Genomic DNA, 22,960 nt, shown 5'->3' on the forward strand with positions numbered 1-22,960 from the left:
CCCTGTAAGGCAATCCATCTACGTCCTGAGGACCTCGCTGCCACCGTCTAAGCTCGCTTGGCCCCGGCAGATGAACCTCAGGATTAAAGGGTGGGCTCAGTTCCGCGCACACTGTGTCTCACCTAAAAAATCCAATGCGCAGGCTGGAAGGTGGAAAGACCTTCCCCGGTTCTTCGTTCGCGAAGAGACTGGCCATTAGTGATGTTCTGACTTGTTTTTTCCTGGTTTCCTGTTTTTTCATGAGCTTGCACATACTTGAATAAACTGAACTGGGAGGAGGAGGAGTTCTTGACATCTGGTTCTTGCCTGCAAATGTGTTGAGAAATTTCATATTAACTTACTTGAAGTCTTGCTTTATTTTTGACATAATTGTTGGTTATTCAAATGGAAAACTAGTGAATGCTGTATTAAAAAGTAGTTATAAGAATTTCTTGTTGACGTAAGGTTACTACGGACAAGAGTATTTTCAAAGTCAAACATGCAAATCCAGAAAGTTCGGGATTGAACTACAATATAAATAAAAAATTTGAGTTTAATATATTGTCTCTTGAAGAGGGATATTACCATTTAGTGGTTGGAGAAAGACATGAAAATAATATAACTGTGTCTTCCCAAGACTAAATAGACTGACTTTTCTGGATGACTGGTTTTACACTTGTTGTCATATAAAATGGTTCTAGGTGAGAATTGTTTTAGGTATTTTTTTGTTTCCTACTGTTAGATTTGTGTAAGCAGTGCTATGTGGCACTAATCTGTTTAGATACTACTTCATATGAAAAAAGGAGCACTCCTGGACTAAAAGATGTAGTTGAAAACAATATGTAAAGAAGAACAAACAAAAGTGCAGCACAACAGAATACTGAAGGACCTTATAAGCCCATCATTTATTGTGAATAGCTACAGTATCTTAAAAATCATTTGTAAGCTTACTGAATTACAATTTGGAGCTAATTAGGTTTTATCTTCATTGTCTTATTAAAAGGATTCTCTCGAAGGCTCCATTCTTTGACATAAAACCATGTTCAGCCTTCCTTTATTCTTCCCCAGTTTTCTACTCATATATAGGGTTACAGAGCAGCTATTTTCTCTCATGGTATGTGGTTTGTCCAATAACCTTTCCCACTTTTTCCTTGAAAAGCGGACTTCCTTTTCTCTCTCCATAGTAACTGGCCTCTTCATATGTTTCACCTCTGATTCAGATTTTCTGGGACAGAGGAAACCTGATTTGTACATAGTGTTCCTGGTGGTGTGGTGGTAATGCAGTCACACTGCTGTTGATTGTGGTGTGACCAACATCAAAGTATCTCATCTGTTACTACTGTATCTTGACTCAATCATCGGAATATTTACTTTATGAATCTTTTGTGGGGGCAAGGGCAAAACCTGAAGAAAGTTTAAAGGAAGGAAGGTGGTGAAGGAGCTGGTTCCTGATAATTTGCCCAATCCTAATGAATCAGTGATATTGGTGAGACATCCATGCTGTTGGTGCTCTGTCATTCAGAGAATTAATTTCTCTCAGATGGTGGATGAGCTGGAGACTCAGTTTATTGAAGTTAATTGCATCATAACATAAAGCCATAAAAGAGACAGTGATACATTTCTCAGTAAACATGACAGTCTCACATCCATTACCTGGAGATAAATGATCTGACCACACACATAGGTCCCTCTTGTCTTGTTACCGTCCTCCCTCCTGAGTTTCTCTTTGTTTGTTTGCTCTCCCTGTGTGATTTGAGAGTGACATTGGCATTCTGTGCAGGTCAGTATCCCATCCTTTGTGGGAAGTGGCACTTCTATCCTTTTACTGAGAAGTGAAAAGCCAATCTCCTGACCTTGTCATGCCTCTCAAGCTCCACCAGCTGCTTATGGGAATCTTTCTCCTCCTACTCAAGCATTCTGAAAAAAATCACAGAAGTTTGCTCAAGTTCCAGATTTCTTATCTATCTGTTTTTTGTCCTTTAGTGACCCTTAACAAGGTTTTTGGGCCAAAATGCTGTTGGTGCTTTTGAGTAGATTTCTGAGTTTCATTTCATTTAGCTACAGTTTTAACCTTGGAGTTCTCTGAAGATACTCTTGTTTTTCACTCTGTTTCGAGTAGACTTTTGACAACAGTTAACCAAAGAACATTCTTCTACAAAGTGCGCGGTCGTTTGATGAAACGCCAGTCTGCTTCTTTTCCTTATAGCAGGAAAGACCTTTGTACCCAAAACTCCATAAGCTGGTGTGTCTCTGATCAAAGAGCAGCTGGCTGTTACTGCTGCTGGTGTGGAGACTGAGCCTAGTGCTGGAATTCTGCACACAAGGGAGACCCAAAGGTCCTGCCTGAACTATTTAATGACTTAATTCAAGGAAATCAGTTTAGTCTTTTCCTCAGTCTTTCACTTAAAAGAAACAACTGTGTATGGCTAAGATGCTAGACGCTATTTTTTAAATATAGGGCAGAATAAAGCTTTTTCAGCTCAGAATCTACACATTTACAGCAGAACTATCAAAGGGCAACACCAAGCTCAAAGGCTGTTGCTTCTTTATAACTTTGCAACTAGAAAGCCTCTACTTTCTGCAAGAAATATTAAAGTATTTCCTAGAATCATCTGGCTTGTGAGTATTGAAACAGTCTTCTTTCTTCACCTACTCAGCTAGAGCTGTTTTGAGACATGTATTTGCAATCCTCCTTCATAGTTCTGTCCATCAGAATCCTTTTATCCAGGTTCTTAGGAGTTCAGGCCTACCATAAAGGAGAAGTAAGATGTGCACAGAAGCTACCTGTGGACATGTCTATTACAAATGATGTTAAGAGAGAAACTCTACTACTTGAGTTTGTGTGTAAACTGCTAATGTCCAGAATCCCCTTGGGAGGGTTTTTTGTTTGGTTATTTTATTTCCGTGGGTTTTTTGAAAACTCATTTTATTGGAAACTTCTAAAAGCACAGTGCACAGTACTTGGTATCTATACTGTCTGCAGAACATGCTGTAAATTGCTCACTATGCTAACTTGTGTGACCATGGTAGTTAACTCAAAAATCCACAAAACACCAAATTCAGAATTTGATTGTCTTAAAGATTTTCTCTCTGAAACTGGTCTTGTTTAGTTATAGGGGTGCCTCACTTGCCTTGGTGATGCAGAGCTAAAGATATTGGAGAACTGTTGAGAACCAGGAACATAAATTTCAATGTCTAAGTTTTGTGCAAAATCTGTTCTCTTTTACAAGTCCTTTTACAACAAGAGTACCAACCACTTTGTCAGGTGGCTCAAAAAAAGGGACCAACTAAGTTAGCATCCATATAGATAACTAAATAATTTGATATTTAGTATTTCTTTGGGTTTAGTGTCTTTGAACCAAGGGACACTTGATCAAGTAGTTTCTGAGATTCTGATTTATGGCAGTATTTACTGAGAGGAGTTAGAGACATTGTGTCAACACTGTGCACCTGGGGCTGAAAATTGACTTCGGACTGCCCAGGGGGAAAGTTAATGTTGAAAATCTTGTTAAAGAAGAGTTGGGGCTGTCTGAGACCAGAGATTCAGAAGGAAATAAATGTGAAAAAAATAGCTGATGGTTCTGTGCTGTAGCCCCAGAGGCCGGGGTGTGTATGGGCGATGAAAGCTTGGCCACAGTCCTTGAGGGTCTGGAATAGTTGATGGCTATTCCACTTTTATTGCTTTGGTGAGACTTTCTTTTTGACCCTTGAGATGTGGATTGCTACTCTGAAAAGTTACCTTACAGTGATCTGCATTTGCTGACTCAAGAAGAATGCAATTATGAAAGATTGTTCTTTCTGGTAGCACATTGCCATTTGAGTGCTGTTCTCCAGTCTAGGAGAGACTGAAAGATGAGAACTTATAGTGTGGAAGTGCAACAACATCCCGTGCTATATTCATTGTATGCAGAGGAACAACAGCAGTGTAGGTAGGATGGTCCTGTGGGCCAGTGCCACACAGCTGGCTGGCAGCCCAGCTGATGTGTGTGTGTGATAATAGCCTGCTGTACTGAGTGGGAGTGTAAACTGCCTCAGTAATCTGTCTATAAATGTTGGTCATTAAATGGTTCCTGGAACAGATGTCCAGTAATTTGTTCGTATAAATGTTTTGAAAGCTATTTTGGTTCAAATTTTACTAAGAAGGCATAGAACTTGCTATTTAAAACACCCACATTACCCGTGAAGTGCATGCAGTAGAATATCAGTCAGAAAAGTGGCTACACGTTTTTTGAGAGAGAGGACTTGCTTCCTATACAGGCCTCCTTTGAAGATATTCTTAGTGATGCGGTTTTGACTTCTAGTCAGTTTTAAAGTGTTTTTCCTTTGTATGTGTATGCATTGATGCAGTATTTCCACCCTGCATTGAGAAATAAATACTGTAAGGTAGGGAATAATTGGTTTCCTCACTAGTCATGAGTGCCTTTATAATTTCTTAAATGACATAAGTACAGGAAGAGAAGAATATGTAATAAAAGGAAATTACAGTAAAGTTTTAATTTTATTTCCCATTTTAGAGATTGTACTTGTGTTTGGTGACCTCAGTGACATAATAAGAAATTTACCTTTTTTTTTTTGTGTCTAGAATTGTGTTATGTGAAGGAGAAGGGTGGATTTGGAAATGAAGTTTCTTTTTAAGAACCTGACCTTTCCTGTCAAAGCAAGTTCATTTAATGCATACAATTTTTTGTTCATCAAAAAGACAGTTCCTTTATCAGTTACATCAGTAATAATTACCTGGAAACAGAAGTTTAAACCTCATTTAGGATTCAGAAAGTGATGGATTGCTTTTTATTTCTATCATGTTCCTCATGAATATTCTTCAGTTATAATCTCCAGCTAAAACAGTTTTAGGGAAGGTGCAGGCATGTGGTTTTGGTTTTTTTCCCCACAGGAATTCCATGGAAGCCCCTTTATGGGTTTGCTTTCATTGCAGTGAGAACCCCAGCCTTGAGAAAGGACCTGACCTAAGCAAGTAGCATATGTAGAACTTAATAAAGGCTATATCCAGTGCTGTTATGGAACAGTCCACAAGTCTGAAATAATAAATGGTTATGTTGCTTGATAGCCAAGTTTTAGTTACATGGTGAAAGGATAAAAAATTTTAAAAATAAGATCCTGCAGTAGGTGGTATATATGTTTCTGAACATGATGAAGTTAAAAGCTTTAGGAACCTGGAAGACAATCAAATGACAAGTACTGTAAGTCAGTGAATATAGAATTGGTTAGAAAAATCTAATTACTTCCTATAAAATATGCATTGTTATAGCTGCCATGGATTTGTTAAAAACAATTGTAAATTCATTTTGTGAAATGAGATAATTTAGTGCCTGAACAGAATGTACAGAGCTGCAATACAGAGCAACAGTCGTTCACGTTTTTTAATCAAAACCCATTTTTCAGTAATTGGAGAAGAGGTCATAAAGTCTTGCCTTCCATTTTTTGTGCTTTAGCTTTACGATTTTCTGAGAAAAAACCAAAGTAACTTTATTTATATGTAATTTTTCTTAAAAAAAAAAAGCGGCATGTAAAGTTACATGGATGTTGAGGAATACACATAAATATTATTGTTATATTAAATCGTTATTTATAATTATTATATTGTTATATTAAAATGCTTATATTTTTTCCATCAAAAAATAAATATTTCCACATGGTTTAGTAATCATTTGCTAATGAAAATCTGTGAAAATCTGTTGCTAAAACTCCAGTGTGACCCTAAGTTTTGAAACTGACAGATGTCCAGATCTCTTAGGAGTGCACAGAACCTACATGGTGTGCTGGGACAGACAGAAAAAATAAAGTAGTGGAATAGATAAAATCCTTGTAGGTGGCAGAAGGATGAAGGTGCAGTGTATGTGTGTTACAGCTGTTCTAAAAAATGGTTTTAGGAATCATGTATGTTGAACGACTCCTAATTTTTAGGGTATTCTCAAATATGAGTGCTTTTTTGATAATTTGGTTATAGCAAAAGCAGCATTCTCTTTGCTGTAGACCTCATGAAACCAACGTCAGGGAGTTTCCTTCTGTCTGTGATTTAGAAGGGCACCAGGTACTTCTTGCACTTTGATTCTCAATCTGCTGAAACCACTTGTGAATCCAGAGTTGCAATTTCCAAAAGTTCTGCACAGTCTCATGTGACTGACTGAGGGCTGGTGTAACTGAATAGCACAATTACTTTATAAGCCAGTGCTTTTAAACTGCCCAAGCTGTTAACAGTGGATTTTAATGCTTGCTGAAATGCTGACAATCTGATACATAGACCATGCATGGAATTTACTGCACCCAGGTTAACTAGGAATCTAGAATAATACAGAATCAATCCAGGAGAGACTTGGGTAGTTTGAAAGCTGTCAAATTTTTCATATATAAATACTCTTGGTAAGTTTGTATATGATCCAGACATTAAGTGGCTTAAAACAGAAAAGAAAAAGAAAAGGAATATACAGATCCTTTCTGCAATGTGTCATGTCTGTTCAGTTACAAAAGCTTCGGGTTTAGTGTAAATTCTCAAAGGTCAGGCACCACATCAGCTACAGCAAATGAGTAAGAGCAAAGAGAGTCTGGCAACATTAATTATGTTGAATCTGTGATGTGTCTCCACCCTCCATGTTTAAGCCTCAAAATTTCAAGCACCTACACCAAGAAAATTATTTTCAGTTGTAGAATATGGTTTGTAGTAGTAGGCAGTGGGTATGACTGTGCCTGGTGAATGGGCACTTAAAATTGATGTGCCTAACTTGGAAATATCATGCACCTTCTTAATTGTTTGTTGGAACAATTCTTCTGGCCTTGTAGAATATTTTCTATCAATTGTAATAACTTAAGATACTAAATTTCTTCTAGTGGATGTGTTGTGGTTCAGGGTAAACATCTGATGCACTCCATACACAGAATTCATGTCCTGTTATGTAAGAGGTTCCACTAAATCCTTTTATTTCACCTTTCTAGTTTTAATGAATGAAAATGTGAATAGGATAGCTGACCTTTGGTGTACAGTTGACATTTTTTTGCAAGACCTTGTTTATTCCTCGCTTACCTTGAAGAGTGGAAGGTAGAATAGCCCTACTTTTGTTTCCTGGTGTGTGCTGGTGGCTGTTCAGACCTGTCAGTCAGAATGACCTGGAGTATTATGGAGATGCTGGGATGCTCCACATCAAAGCATTAGATAGAAAGAGGCAGGCAGCTTGACAATTGGGAAGACGTGTAACAATAAAATGTTGTATTTTTCACTTGTGCTCTGACATAGTGATTTTAAGAAACTGAAATTCTTCTCTTACTTCAGTCAAGTTAAAGACAGCTTTAAAACAGATTAATCTCCAGACTGTCCTCATGAGTTTCAACTATCCACAGTTACGGTTTCTAAAAAAGTTTTGGAGACAAAATCGAACTGAAAAATTTGCTTACTGACTAAGTGAGGAGACTAGGAAATGTATAGACCTGGCACACTATTTTAGAAAGGGAGCCCCCGGTGGTCTAGGGGAAAAGACACTGCACTGTCACTGCAGAGACCCGGGTTCGATTCCCGGTCGGGGCCCCTCCCCAGGTAGATGGAGCTCGTTAGCCCGTAAGGCAATCCATCTACGTCCTGAGGACCTCACTGCCACCGTCCAAGCTCGCTTGGCCCTGGCAGATGAACCTCAGGATTAAAGGGTGGGCTCAGTTCCGCGCACACTGTGTCTCACCTAAAAAATCCAATGCGCAGGCTGGAAGGTGGAAAGACCTTCCCCGGTTCTTCGTTCGCGAAGAGACTGGCCATTTTAGAAATAAGATATTCTTAATGTATCATTTGAATTGCTGTAATTTGTTTTTAGAAGAGGTCACACCTTTGTTTCAGTTCCTCCCACTCTTCTTCCATATAACCCTAATGTAATTTTTTGTTTTTCCTCCCCTCTCTTTGAAGCTTATTCTCAGCCAGTGGATAACCATATCACTCCATCTGCCTACTTGGGACAGTCCATGCCCCAAGCATCACCAGGGCGATATTCACCAGTTCCCAAGGGAATGCTTGGAGATGATGAGATTACCAGGTAATGAATAACCAAAGCTAAGTGTCAAACTCCTTAACACAGGAAGCTCCTGTAAGATGTGTTTGTGGGCATAATAGTGGTGAATACTATACTTTGTTTCAAGAAGTAGATGTTAGTTTCTTAACACTTGTAAACATTGTTCTAAAAAGAAAACTGGAGATATATATATATATATATATATACAGACACATGATTTATTAGTCCAGGAAAAAGTGTTAAAATCGGAAAGTCCTGCCAATACTGCATTAGTAGGAGCAGACCAGAGATTATTTCTTATTTTAAAGCCAGCAACGTTTGGGTCTTCCCTGCACCCACATGCAAAGATTAGTTTTGCTAGATTCTAAATCCAGAAAGGCTGGAGAGCTCTTAATCCTTTTCCTTTAACAGACCGTTCATTCCTTCACTGATTCAGTAGATTGCATTAATCTTTTGTTCATCATTGCTGATAAAGGGAAGCTCTTGTAATTTTGTTGCCCTTCTGTTCTGCAAGTATAGGGATGTTTAGGTGATTTTCTTAAAATCACCTTCTCATCTTCTGCTCTCTCCCTTCCAAAAAGAAGTTTATAAATTTTGAATGTTATTTTAAAAGATACTGCATCTTTGTGTTCTCTAACTTTTTATTAAAGTATTACTGTGATCCAGAGGAATATATATCTAGATTTTCAAAATGTAATTTATTTGTAATATAATAGCACTCTAAAAAAGTTATTATAATAAGTTGATTGGGGTGAAATTTAAGAATTTGACACTAAGTTGATTTAATAGCTAGTGCCAAAATGGAGTGATTTAGTGATTTTTAAAGATCAGATTAGATGATTTTTTTTTTTGTTTCAGAAAAGTGCAGCTTCTTAGTTTATCCTGTAAATTAATAATTAATGCCTCCAAATACTTAGGGTCCATTAATTGTTCTTTAGTGCTCTCTAGTGATTTTTCAAATGCAGCACACAGTTGCTCTGCTTTATTAGAAATGTCTGTTTCTGAGACGATTTATGGTTTTCTTGTATTAGTAGATTAGTAGATTTTTGGAGGAACCTTTCTGCATTAGAAGTTGATTGGCCTTCTCTTGATCTTTTCTTATCTCCTTATTCAATTCAGGAGAGGATTGTATAAAAAGAGTGCAACAACTTGGTTTAGGTTTAACTTTTTTAATTACAGTTGCTTCAGATAAATTGAAAAATGTATTTGAGAGTGCCACAAATTCTGATCATTTTTTTAAAAGGGCTTATGCATACTTCTTGAATTATTTTTTGCTATATAAATTGCTTGACAGTGAAAATAAAGCAGTAAGGCCATATTCTTCATTAATGTTGCTTTCATTAGAATTTGTGATTTAGGTTTCAGAAAGGGAAAATAGTGTTTTGCCGAACAAAATGAAAAAGTGTTAAATAATGACATTTAGTGCTGAATAGGATTGTAGCGTAATAGGAATTTAGCATACATTCACACTTAGAGATTTGTGCAGTTCACCTAACAACAAGGAGAGGATTTTGTATTGCATCTAGAAGTTTTTCTAATTGTTTATATTACTTTTCCTTAAGTCTAGTGACCAAGATTTCATATTTCTTTCTTTCATTCAGGGAGCCTAGAAAAGTTGTGCTGCATCGAGGATCAACAGGTCTTGGTTTCAACATTGTTGGAGGAGAAGATGGAGAAGGAATTTTCATCTCTTTCATCCTTGCAGGAGGGCCAGCTGACCTGAGTGGAGAGCTTAGGAAAGGAGATCGGATAATTTCTGTAGGATTCCTTGCTTCTTTTATTTAAATAGCAACAAAAGTACTCCTCTCCCTGGATATTAATGCCAGTTAATGATATGGAAAGAATGTCCTCTTAATTGCTGTTACTAAAATGCTGATATTAGAAGACATCTTTAGTTAAGTTTGAACTGTGAAAAATGCTTTTGGTCTAAAATGTGACACACACATTTCTGCTTCAGTTTTTTTCTGATGCTATTTTTAAATCTTACATTTTTTTCCTCAGGTCTGTGTTCTGTGATGATAAACACCAACATTAATTTTGGTAAAGAGCTTTTTTGTATTACTTGTAGGTAAATGGAGTAGATCTCAAAGCAGCAACCCATGAACAGGCAGCAGCAGCCCTGAAGAACGCAGGCCAAGCAGTGACTATTGTAGCTCAGTACCGTCCTGAAGGTAAGGATTGCCTTGTACATTCAAGTTTACTTGTTCAATTTGCAACTCAGAGAAAGATAATCTGCAGTGTCCTCTCACCTAACCCCTCTTCTGAGGAGAGAAGAAACAAATAACGTGATAGATGTTGCCACATACGTGTTAGCATAATTGCAAGTGACCAGAATAGAAATATCTGCAAGTGTTGGTGCCATGGCTTGATAAATTTCTTACTTTCATCATTTCAGAATTTCAATTTCTTCAGTAAATGTTACCACTGTCATAACATGAAAATTAATCCAGTAAATCCAGAATTTAGTGGAAATACCACATTGTTCCTTTGTATTTCCAATTGTCTTTGCCCTTTAATATAGTGGTTTTATATGCCTTAGTGGTAGGAGGATAGAAGACTAATTCCTTCTTTGTTAGGTTGATTCAGATGGCGTAAGGAGACTGAGGTTTTCATTCCTCTGTTTCATACTGAGCTGGTATTTTTGTTTATCCAGCAATTTCTTCTGGTCCAGATCAGATTGCAACTGATACTGATTAGCCATCCTTGTGTGTTCTGCAGAAGCCAAATAACACCACTTCATCAATACACACATTTGGCATCTTATATTTCTGTAGCACATTTTAAATGCCTTTGTCTATTTAAGACTTTAAAACTTTAATAGTCTAAAATTATATGCTTACCTTGAGTCTGTAAACTCACATATATAAGACATTTTTGTTGTCTTATGAACTGTGAAGATCAGCAACTTTCTCTGGTTTTACCAAACTGCAGGACCCATCTCTGATGTTCCTTGCAGTAACCTCTCTGCTTAACCTTTCCTTTAATAGTACTGCCAAGGGGTAAGTGTAGGTGTTCATCATGACTGGATGTGAAGCAGGACTGCTGCCTTCATCTCTTAGGTGCTGGTAGCAGCACATTTCAATTCACTCTTAATTTCTTCTCTTCTGTCATGTTTCTTCTATCCTGACCTCAATTGTTTGAAACTTTAGCTTTCATGTTCCTCTCCCCCTCCATCTGCATCAGCATCATCTCTCTCTCCCCTGCCCCAGGGTCTCTGTCAGTAATAAGACCAAACGATTGGTTTGTGTCTGCTCCATGGTCAGATCCCTGCAACCAGCCCATGTTGTCTCTTGTCTTGGGTTGGAGTGCATCCTGGTCACATGTTCAGTCCGCAGCTTGCTGTGCTCCAGGACTTATTTTCTAAGAGTGCTCACTCTGAGGCTTCCTTTAAAAAGAAGAGTAAGGTCAGCATTGGTTCTGAAATATTTGCCTTGGTTTTGTGTCAGAACTGTCAGATATTGCTGTTGATAGACATTTGGTGTATCCTGTGCTTCTTTCTCCAGTGTTGTAACAGATTGATAAAATATTTCTGGGGGGAAGGGAGTGGGTTCTTGGTGTTTGTTTGTGATGGTGTTTTTTTGTGTGTGTGTGTTGTTGTGTTTTTTTTTTTTAAAAAGGACATTTATGGTCACTGTTTCTTCTGCCAGGCAGGCATGTTAAGATATGTGGCTCCTAGTAGCAGAACAAATGTTTCTCTGATAGAATGTGTGTTCCCAGGACACAAACACTTTTTTCCTTGCCGAAGAATGTATGCAAACTTCATACAAAAGCAGCAGTTTTTCAGTGCTTTCTTTCTAGGATTCAGGTTTTAAGAAAGTAAGTATCCCCTCATACTCTGGAAGTCAGAATTCTTTTCCTTGTAGAAGATTTTTCCTTGTAGAAGATGAGAACTAAGTGTTTTGGATGGTTCCTGCTCTTTCTGCAGTGGAAGTAACAGCTTTCTTCGTTGCCACTTGTCCAAGTAGATAACTTATTTTCTTGCAATGTGTATTGAAGTACTTGACTGACTGCTGAGATTTTGAGTCACTGCACAGAGATTTGCCCAGAGCAACATATGCTGCCTCTTAGAAATTTCTCAACGACTATGACTTGTAGATTTCAAAGCCAGAGCTGTACTCATTCCCTCATGGTTACTGGAGCATTCAGAACAAGACTCTGTGTAGTTGAGCTGTACTGAGAAGGCAGTTCTGAAAGTCTTATATGGCCTATTTCAGAGGATATATGTGGGAGATGTTACTTGAATTATCTGACACATTAATCAAAGAAAAGATTTTTTTTTCCCCACCAAGATACTTGGTCTGTGTGACCACCCTTTCTTTCTGAAACTGCTTCAAATCTCCGTTTGGAGTGATGATGTTGAAAGCGTGTTAGGGCTCAACTCTACCTATTGAAGTAGGCCATGAAGGAAAAGTGTAACTAGGAAATTGAGATCTGTTGTACTTTGGCGGCAAAATATGAATTGGAACATGTCCAACCTGTCTCAGAGAGCTCTAGTTTCTACATCTCTGCCTTATTCTTATTCCTTATAAAAAAAATGTTTGAATAGAAGTCCAGCTGTCCAGCTTCTTCAGGTCTGGTGTGTGAGGTAAGTTGGATCAGATACTCATTGTTCGTACCTTAGAGAAGAGAACATTTCCTTAAGGGTATGGGTTTGTTTATTACCATAGGAAAGCAGTCTCTGAGACTTGACTTTGCAAGTAGAAAATACCATCCGTGTGATTGAATGCTCTTGATAAAAGCACATATGTTCTTTGGTCATCTTCATATTTCCTGAATTATGGTTGCCCATGGTTTTTTTTCCCCCTCATTTGGTTCATTTAAGTTGGCAAGCTTTTTCACATATGTGTGTGTTTGTGTCTAATTATGTCAGCTTTTTGGTTTTGCCATTCAAAAAAAGGTTAACAGGTTTTAAAATGAAGAACTTGTAAGGTTCATAATTGTTGTTTCTCAAATGTTTTCATAAAGATGGAGAGCATCAGTTATAACTGCTTATATTGCAAATGTATTTTATTTATATTTATAAATCCAGCAGGATTTTGTAGGAATGCTGACAGCTAGGACAAATCAAGGGGATTCTAGACATCCATCAGGGTTCATTATAACCGAATAAAGAGATTTAGGATGATAGGAATATTTGAAGACACTTGGGACTGGCTGACTTTACTCCCTGTAATTGTATATGACAGTTTGTGTGTTCACCGATTTGGTGGGGAATGCTAACTTATGTTTTTACATCCTACTACGTTTTCTATTTCCCTATCAGAAATTTCCCAGTTGTCTTTCTCCACAAGTTTTTAGGAAAAGTGGATTTCTGCAAGCAGTTCTCTCATTGGAATGTCTGAGTTAGGCTGTAGAAAAATAAATCACTGGAAAACTCTCATGCAAAGGGTTGAATTTTTCATAGCAGTCTCTTCACATCCATGGTTTATCAAGCATTAGTTACTGGACTTGGGGTAGGCTAATATGGCGAAATTAAATTGAATTTTTTTTGATCTGATCTCAAATTATGTAACTGTTGACTTATTTTCCCTTAAATCTCCAAAATGTTCATTGGTTATAGAATTGGGTGAAAACAGATGTAATCACATTCCTAAAAATATCCTTGTTGGCATTCATTTAGTTTCCAGCAGTGCTCAGTGGATTTGAGAGAAGCCTTACAAAATTTTTCTAGTGCACTGAATCAAATTTCAGCAGCTTACCAGCACTCTTTGGGATAGCTAAAAGCCAAACAGGGAATGTGAATGTGTTCTCCGGTTTACAGAAGTGGCTCACACATCAGACACCACTTGTGTAGCACCACAACTGTACTCAGTTGACTTACACTTTGTAGTTTCCAGGCTTTATCTTGCGACTTGCTCCGGAGCTACTGTTGTCATCTTGTTAGCTATTGTGTTGTGCTGGTACGTCCTTCTGTGGCACATACATGCATGAGGATGTGGGTAGAGCCTCCCTAATTGCAGAGATCAGTGGGTTTGGACCTGTTTGGGCTGGAATCTGCAGAGGAGAAATGAGAATTATCCTGTAGAAGTGTGGTTGGAAAGTCAGGATGCTGTTTTCATTTTCTCTTTATTTGGAAGCTTTTCCTTAGCCCCTGCCAGCACCCCCCCCCCCTTAGTCTCCCCCCTTGTACTACAAATCTCTATCTCCTTCAAGAATTAAAGAATTCATTCATGAATTAAAAGGGATTTTGGCTTTACCTTGAATTCCTCTGAAAACTAAATACTGTGACCTCCAGCAGTTTCGTAATAAGTGATGTTGCTTCAGTACACAAAAGTGTTTTGATAACCCATTTTAACTTGTAGAGGTTTCCTATCCATTTCATTTTCCTGTTGTTCCCTGGCTCTGCAGAGACCTCAGTGCCCCAGTGCTGTATCTCTGGGTTTTCTGCAGAGATAAGATGGCAAGGAAAAATTGTCGTGTTAGTGTGGAAGAATGAGAGGAAGCACTAGGCAATTTGGATATTTATGTCTCCTGGGAGTGGGGATTCAGAGGTGGTCAGAATTATGATCCTGCTACATAGCAGGGATACAGGAACTTTAAAGTCTTGGTGCTTGAGGGGAACGTAGCAAGGAGAGGAGCAGCAAGGGGGAAGTATAGGACTGTGCAGAGGTGTACAGCTCTTGGAAGGCTCTCCATTTCACATTGACATCCATTGTTATGGTCATTCAAATTAAAAGGTCATCTGAGATATTCCCTTGTGTTTTCAGTATGACAAAATAACATTACCTCAAAGTTGAGAAATTCTGGAAGGTTCGATTTTGCCATTCCAAAAAGGAGTGAGGTGGCAGTAGGTTGCCTTAAGCTTCAATGCATTTAAAAATAAGAAAATAGCTAAAGAAATATATTAAACATATATATAAAAAAAAATTGACAGAAAATAACTGAGTGGATTAAACTTTTTTTAATAGTTATATTCTGCTAAACCAGAACCAGGCTGTGTATCCAATTCTTTTCTGAAAGAGTGGTAAGATGTTTAAGTGATCAGATTCTGTTCTTAGGTGATTGGGTAGATGAATGTAAGATGAATGTAAGATAAGGATAAGGTGGAGCCAAAATATCAAGAGCAGATTTCTGCTTCTGAACCTACAGTGTTGATACAGGTAGTTAACACACATTCTTGCAGTTTTATTGATAGAAATAAGGATTCTCCAGTGCAAAATTTATTCAAAAATATCCATAGTTTGTTAGTCACGGTTTTAGGTGGATTTTAATGAATTCTTTTTGTTTTGAAGGATTGTATTTATCTACTGAAAGTATGAAAACATTCGTCCTTAAAACAAATGAGTCAAAACAAAAAGGAGAGAACAAAAAATCCTTTCGTTAGAGCTCTCCAGTCAATGGCCAGTGCGTGGCCAATTTTCCTGTTTGCAATGCTGCATCTATGAACTGCTTTCTAGTGCAATTTCTGGGAAATTATAGCATTTTCAAATGCATAAGCTGACATTGTTTTCTGAACACTTGTCTTGAAATATATTGTCAGTCTTCTGTCTGTAAAAGCCCAGCTGGGGTAGCACAAAACCAATAATGTTTGTGCAAAACTTAGTTTTCAGTAATTGTTTCTTATCAAGGCTGAACTTCCCTTGCTTTCTAGATGAGAATATGGATTGTATTAAACAAAGGTTGTTCAAAAGATAAGTGCATCCCAATTTCAAATTGAGATTTAAAAAAGAAAAACAAAACAAAAAACCCAAACAAAACACCCCCCCCAAAAAAAACCAAAAACAAACAAACAAACAAAACACCAACAAAACTTAAAAATAAGTTTGCTTTGGTTTGGGCACATGGCTGTAGTTTTCTAGACTTCTGTTCTTGCTTGTTTTGTACCTGATTTGTACTATTTGCAAGTAATCTTTGAAACTTGACCCATTAAGATTAGAAAAAGGGGTCTGCTATATATAGCCATGGTAGACACTATAAGACGGCTTACACATGTTTTAATCCTTTAAAACCTCATTCCTGCTTTTAGCATACTAAACAAAATTTTTTGTGAATGCATGGTAAGCCTTCAGCAACATTTCTAAGTGTATTTACCTCAGCAGTGACTGGCTGGACCTAATCTCTTTCTGAGTTTTGCAGGGTCTGTGAGAAGTGTTCTTAACTAAACACAAATGCAATTTTTCTAATCTGTTTTGAAATTTCTTGACCCGGTCTTTCAAGGGATTAATGAGGTACAAGCTCATTAAACATTAGAGTGCATGAAAGCAACCAATGCATGCGGAATACATTGTGGTCTGTTCTAGGTAATGTTAATATAAAATGACAAACATTGAACCAAAATAATATCTCCTCAAAAATGATTTATGATGGTTTTATTATGGTCCATGCATTTTAAGAGAAAAACGAATGGAAGATAAATACAGGATCAGTGTGATGGTGGCCATCCTGACTACCAGACTCCATTTCTCTGATTGGAAGGACCATGAAAAAGAAAATTGAGTATTCTGAGAGTTGAGAAAAGAATATAAAAATCAGTAGTGATATAAAATTATCAGCACTAGAGTCCTGCTTTGACAGATCCAGTGGGTCCTGCTAAAGGGGGCTTTCCATAGACAGATGGGAAGAGGGAAGCAAGGGGCATACTTTTTTAATTAGAGTGAACTTTTTCAGCTCTATGTGGGTTCAATCTATGTAAGAATCTCTGCTTCTCAGTGCTGTGCTGCCATCTGTTCCCTATACTCACATCCATGCTTCCTTGAGTTGCTGTTCCTTCTGTGCTGTTTGCTGAATTTTCCATCCCTTTTGTAGCCTTCTGTTCCTTTGCCCCATTTGCTGGAATGTGTGTTCCAGACCAGATGTATTTTCATTGCAGCCTCGTTTTTCTTTTCTCCCCTCTGTAAAGACAATTCACCACTTTCTTGTGTGTTCTTGTTGCCCACTGGACAGGCAGTCCAGGAGAGTTTCATTGCTCAGACCCTTTCTCTGAAGTTTTGATTTCTGTTCAAATAAACAATGACCTTGAAAACATTACAGTTTTCTAGGTAAAATCAGCTTGGAAGCAGAGTAATCTTTCAAGATTTCCTAATCTCCCTCCCCCCCCGCCCCCCTTTTTCTTACTTGCTGTGGAATATGTGCAGAAAAGAAATATGCAGATTTAGTTTAGTTTTTCCCCATCTGCTTATCCAGTGTAATTTTAAACTTGAGCCTAGATGTATTCATCCTATGTTCTTAACACCTGCTTATGTGTAAACCTGTGTAAGCTTTGGGTTTTTCTTTGGTGATTGTGGGGTACTGTTGGACAAACGCTATGAATTGAAGCAGCAGGTGCTTCCTCGAGCTCTATGTTATAGTAGCAGATACTATTCCCTCTCTGCCTCTAAACTTACTGGAAACTTTGAGAAAATTCCAGCCAATAAAATAAAACAGAGTGTCCTTTTCTTCTTGTTCACTGTGCCTGTTCTAGCTCCAAATTTCTGGAATGTCTGAGTGGCAAAATTAAACTTTTTTTAAAAAGTTATATGTTTAAATGTGCACTGTATGACTTTGTCACACTTAGCCATGTGAAAGTTTGTGCTGTTCACTTTGATTTAGGGAAACAAATATGATCAAATTTGTCACCTACTATGTAGAATTATTACGCATGCACATCAGAAAGAATGGAATTGTAAAGAAAACAGTTCTATAGCATATGGGAGAATCTAGGGATGACAAGCTGAAGGAAATAAGAGATTGAAGGTACAAAAGACAGCTGATATCCAACTCGTCTTAATCATAGAGATAGAAATATAACCTCACCTACACAAATTAGCAGAGCTCTCCCTTTGCTCTATAATGCCAGAGTTGAACCAATCCTATATACTCCACAGGGGATGGGTTCTAATCCCTTGGGTATCAAACTGATTGTGCTTTTCTCGTGCTCTCAAGAGTCCTGCTGCTGTCTTATTTTCTGTCAGCATTAGTTTTAGTACCACTGTTTCTAAGCTTTCTTTTTAAAAATACCAAAATCCTATCTACTTTCCAGTTCCAAACCCAATGATTTTGAGTTTTCTATCAATCCTTTTCCTCCCAAAATCTTCTGTAAGACAAATATAACTCAAATTTTAGCTTGCTCTACATGGAAGGAGCTCACCAGATTCTGTCTGTGCAGAGTGTTTAAGCTTTTCCTAAGACACTTCTTGACAGTCCTTCTTTTCGAACACAAACCCTTCTCAGTCCCAACCCATTAGTTTCCTTTTTTGCTTTATTCGTATGGCAAGAGTGTCTATGGTGAAATTCTTCTCCTTCTTACTCCTACAGATGTCCCTGACACTCATTCAGCTCTTACTTCCCGGGAGTTCTGATGAGAAAAATTATTGCAGGAAATTGCAAGACCAGCAACCTAAGGATGATATATAGGATAAAGTAAAGTTAAGCAATAGCCTCTCTGTTAACTCTCTTACATCTCTGTGCTGCATAGGAGGGAATCCGATTCTTCCAGCAGATGACACATGATAGTTTGTTAACAGAAATTTGCGGGTTTTTTTCACTAGCTATTGCGAAGAACCGCAGATATTTTCAGCACTGAACAGGCTGTAGCACAAGAAAATACTTGAATTATCTGGTCTTTTCCGTGCTTACTTTCCTTTCACACAGGGGCAGAAAAAAATCTTTTATGTCAGAAATCTCTGTTACCATTCTTGTACATTTGATGTTCAGAGCTTTAATCTTCCAAAACACCCAAAAAACAGGTAAGAAGCTTAAAAGATCATTTCTTGGGTATAAATGAGTAAAATGAGGTGACTTTAGCCAAGGCCATGCAGTACAGCAAGTAGCACAGCAGGAGTGGGCTGTTCTCTCACTGCAACTGAGCCCTTCCCCTAAGAGGTGTTGCTTTTTAAAAAATGTTGTTTTCTCACATTCCTCTTAGGTTACTGTCCCGTTATCTTAAATCCTTTTGTTATTAGTAATAGCATCAGTAGTGGTGGAAATAATGTTTTTGTTCTCTTGTCAAACAAGCTCATCAGTCTAATTTAGTGCTGGGAAAGTATTTGATCTCTGTTTGTAAAAAGGTACAAACATTAGTGTTTGTAAAAAGGTACTTGCTAGTGGTAGCTTTTTCTTTTTATTTAAGAGACTGTCCATTCCATCATAATCTGGATAGGGTTAATTATAGATGCTATTGCTAGAGCATCAAATTAGTAGTAACCTAATGAAGTGATATATCAGAAACTGGTTCACCCAATGTTCTCCTGTAACGAATATTTTTTTCTTCTGTTGTCTGTTGTAAACCTGGGGCTCACTGTGTGATGAGCCTGTGGGGAGAAAGGGTTACAGAATGTAATATGATAAAACATCCAGAGCGTTTAGATAACTGTTGAAGGAACTGTAGGTTTGAGATTTCTCAAGATTCTTTACTTCAGAGCCCTCTGTGTCAGTGTTGCATTTCCTACATGCCCGTGGTGTCCACAGGGAGTGAGGGCGCAGCTCTGCAGAGCAGCCGTGCCCAGTCCAGCAGCTGCTCGTGGCTCACACACCCTGGCTCTCCCAGTGTTGACTTGTTATAATCTGGCATCACGTGGTCTCCTGGGGAACGTGATGGCTGCAGAACGTTTCCATTGACTAGGAAGGTTTTACAAGTGGATCTGTTGATCCTGAAGTCCAGAGATTCCGCTGAAGGAGAAACTTATTTGCTCTGAGTTCATAATTTATGCTGACAGCATGTAAGTACCTTGCTTCAGGAAATGTTTGTCCTGAACAAGCCATTACTATTTTACTGCCTCCATTTGTAGCTAAAATCACAATGCATTTAGCTTAGTTTTATTAGTACACAGTACTGCTTAAGAATACAATCCGTTTTCTCAGGGATTAACTCAGTACATAATTCTCTGGGGCAGTTTGAATCTCTAATGCAGTTTACAAGAGGATTGACATTCATGACAGAATTCTAGAGGTTTTTTTCTTTTCCTGAGCTCCCAGGGGAATATGGTCTTATTTCAGATGTTTTGCATATTTGCCACCTTCAGTGTTAAATTCTTTATCTAATTCAAATTCAGTAATTTTAAAGTAGGGACACATTTCATTCGTATTTCTTAACATTTAAAATTTGAAATACATAGTTCTTGGTTATAAATATGTATTTCACCTGTATATTCTGAAGTTTTCCTATTGTCGTGGGTCAAAATTTATCTGTATGTCTTTTTATTACTATGAAATTGGTAATTATTAGCAGAAATGTTTGTCTTTCTTAGAAAAAAAAATAGTTACTGTGAATTATGGATTTACCCACAGAATTTAGAAGTGTAATTTTTTTGTGTTTTCTATGTCTAATCGTAATTATTTCAGATCTGATTTCAGTCTAATTGCTGAAGTTCAGGGGAAACTAATTGCCATGCCCCTCTTTCTTACAGAATACAGTCGTTTTGAAGCTAAAATACATGATTTACGGGAACAGATGATGAACAGCAGCATTAGTTCAGGATCAGGATCTTTGCGGACCAGCCAGAAGAGATCCCTATATGTCAGGTAATCATCTTTCTCATGGTGTTGCTGCTGTGTTTTTCTGCTTTTCTGTAGACTTATTATTTCTCTATTTTCATTTTCATACAATTACTTACTAAGTATTGAATTTAACAAATGGATACTTGCATGTATGTTAAAGCGTAATTTAGATTGATAAATGTGATATAGCTGAAAAAGAAGTAATAACCCTGAGAACACTATAAGAACTTTGAAGAGTGGTGCTATTATTGGCTTTTTGTCCTGGCTTTGAGGACATGATAATCCTTCAGCAAAAACTTGTACTTATTCTTTAGGTCAGTGTATCTGAAGTCTGAACAACTTGCTTAGTTCAGATTGTGTTTTTGTGACAGTAGTCTCCATATTCTGCCTTGTTCAGTACTTGAGTTCAAATGTATAGTGTTCCCTTGCTTAAGGTTTGTCAGATTTCTGTCTTATTTCCTTTAGCTTACTTTGGTTGTGTTCTCAGCTTGTGTAGAAATTGCATTTCTGTATCCTATGGCATTTTGTTGTGGAATATTTTTCGATGGTAACCAAGAGAGAAAATGCATCGAAGCAAATGAACTGAGTATACTTCATTACTTTATTCATATCAAGTTAAACATAAAGGATGTGAAAATATAAGAGCATGAAGCAGATGAGAAAATAGATGGTTTCACAGGGAAATTGTGGCAAGGTGCAGCTTGTTCATGTGCCACCTAACTCCTACATCAGATAATCAGATATCATACACTGATAAAGCATAATGTTTCAAATAGGGAATGTGGGTAACAGGATTACCTTTTTAAAAATAAATTGATTTTTGATTCCTTGTATCAACTCATCTCTGGATTGATTTGGGGCCAGCAGTAGCCTCTTGGAAGGGGCCAGAATGTTTCAGTAGAGCAGACGAGACCTCAGTAGTTCTGGTGCTTGGGTTAGGCTTGGTTTAAAATGTTGTAGCACCTCACTGGTTTACCTGCTAAAATCCCAGGCCCACGTGCTGTTGACTTTTCTGAAGCAAAGAAGATACTGTTTTGTTCACGGTGAATTCCATCTATTGAGCTGTGGGAAAGGATGCAAGTCTTAAATGGAGCAATTACCTGAGTAATTGCATCAGTGCTCAGAAAAGTCTTGGTTCTTTGCGTTCTATTTCTGAAGGCTTTGAAACAAATGTAATCAATTACTCACAGGGCTTCCATTTAACTTGACTCTAACAAGTAACTCTTTTTGACCTACTGTTTTAGTAGCTTTGCCTGGATTCTGGTTTTTTGCAGAGCTGATCTTATTCTTTTTTTAAAAATATATATACTTTTATCTGCCTAAATGTTTTGGGGATGAAACTTTAAATCTTAAAGATAAATGCCTTAAATAGTAGGGGATAAGTGCTTGATATCACAGTTATCCGTGTCTTTGAATTTCCACAGGTAGGTGTATATATAGATATTGTGCTGAGATCTTCCTTTCCATAATCCCAAGCTTGATCACTTTAGCCCTCATCATATAACTAAGCCTGAACAATTCTAAATGCTTTTATTTTGCTTGGTTAGCTATAGCCTGATTAGGTTCTAAACCACTTATGCTCATGTTCACACATTGGTCTGGTATTTTAAGCCACTGTCAAGTATTTTGTGTTCATGTAGCTTTTATTCCACTGATGGAAGTTATTGAACTTTTGGCTTCAACAGCTGCCACAAAACTTGCAACTGTCCAGGTGGTTGTTGGCAGAGGCTTCATGGAGACTGGTGATTCCTTGTCCCAGAAATGTTTTTGAGACCCGATAATCAGCTTTGTTATAAGTCAGAATAAAAATTCAAAGTGCAAAAAATTTCACAGCAAAAGTACTTTTCTACCCACATCTCTTAACAGAAGGTGCTGCTAAGGCTTCTGAGATCTACTCTTGTCATCACACCAGAAGTTGCCAAAGACCTGTAGGCAACTTGGTATGCACAGAATGGGTTCACATCTGTTCTGTCTGGTTTCTTATGTAATTTTGACCACACTGAAGTAACTTTTATGAATCTTTTCACATATTGCTAGGTACTGACAGAACATGTAAGTTATCCACCTTATTCCTTATTATAAGTCTCTCTGGTATAATCATACTATACTTTTAATTGTACCAATTCAAAGCCAATTTTAGTAACTGGAGCTGTCTTTTCTCAGTAATACTGGGTTTTGAATGTGCCTTTAAAGGATGCCTGTTAAGTAACAAAATGCTGAATTGAATAGTGAATCCAACAATAAAATGTTTATAGGCATTCAATCACAATTGCAGAAAACCTTTTAAATAAAAATACTATGAAAATCATCTCTGGTGATGTCTCAAAATCATGGTAACAAATTAGCAAATAAAATCAGATGCATCATTGTATCCCTGTAAACTTGGTATCTTTATAAATAGTCTGCCTGTAAACAGCATTTTTGAGGTGTTATATAATAATAAGGAAAGGCAGTTGTGTTTGAAAATAAAATTGGAAGTAAAATGACAGATTATTTTTCTTCTTAATTGTATGTATATAAAAAAATTATGAATAGCAATCTAGCAAATGGTTCTTGGAGGGCAA

The 22,960-nt window shown here is 37.5% G+C and overlaps 1 protein-coding gene across 31 annotated transcripts in view; it reads left to right on the forward strand.

Annotated features, from left to right (window-relative positions):
- The window catches only part of DLG1 (discs large MAGUK scaffold protein 1), a 148,944-nt gene that overhangs the window by 101,614 nt on the left and 24,370 nt on the right, over positions 1 to 22,960 (forward strand). For all 31 annotated transcript variants that reach the window (XM_027884020.1, XM_027884022.1, XM_027884028.1 and 28 more), the window contains 4 exons: positions 7,880 to 8,006; positions 9,584 to 9,740; positions 10,051 to 10,153; positions 20,306 to 20,420. In XM_027884020.1, coding sequence (XP_027739821.1) covers positions 7,880 to 8,006; positions 9,584 to 9,740; positions 10,051 to 10,153; positions 20,306 to 20,420 — 502 coding nt within the window. The remainder of the gene's footprint in view (positions 1 to 7,879; positions 8,007 to 9,583; positions 9,741 to 10,050; positions 10,154 to 20,305; positions 20,421 to 22,960) is intronic.

Source organism: Empidonax traillii, unplaced genomic scaffold, assembly GCF_003031625.1.
Source record: "Empidonax traillii isolate 1590-97213 ecotype Southwest subspecies unplaced genomic scaffold, ASM303162v1 scaffold138:size3245559, whole genome shotgun sequence".
Lineage (NCBI taxonomy): Eukaryota > Metazoa > Chordata > Aves > Passeriformes > Tyrannidae > Empidonax > Empidonax traillii.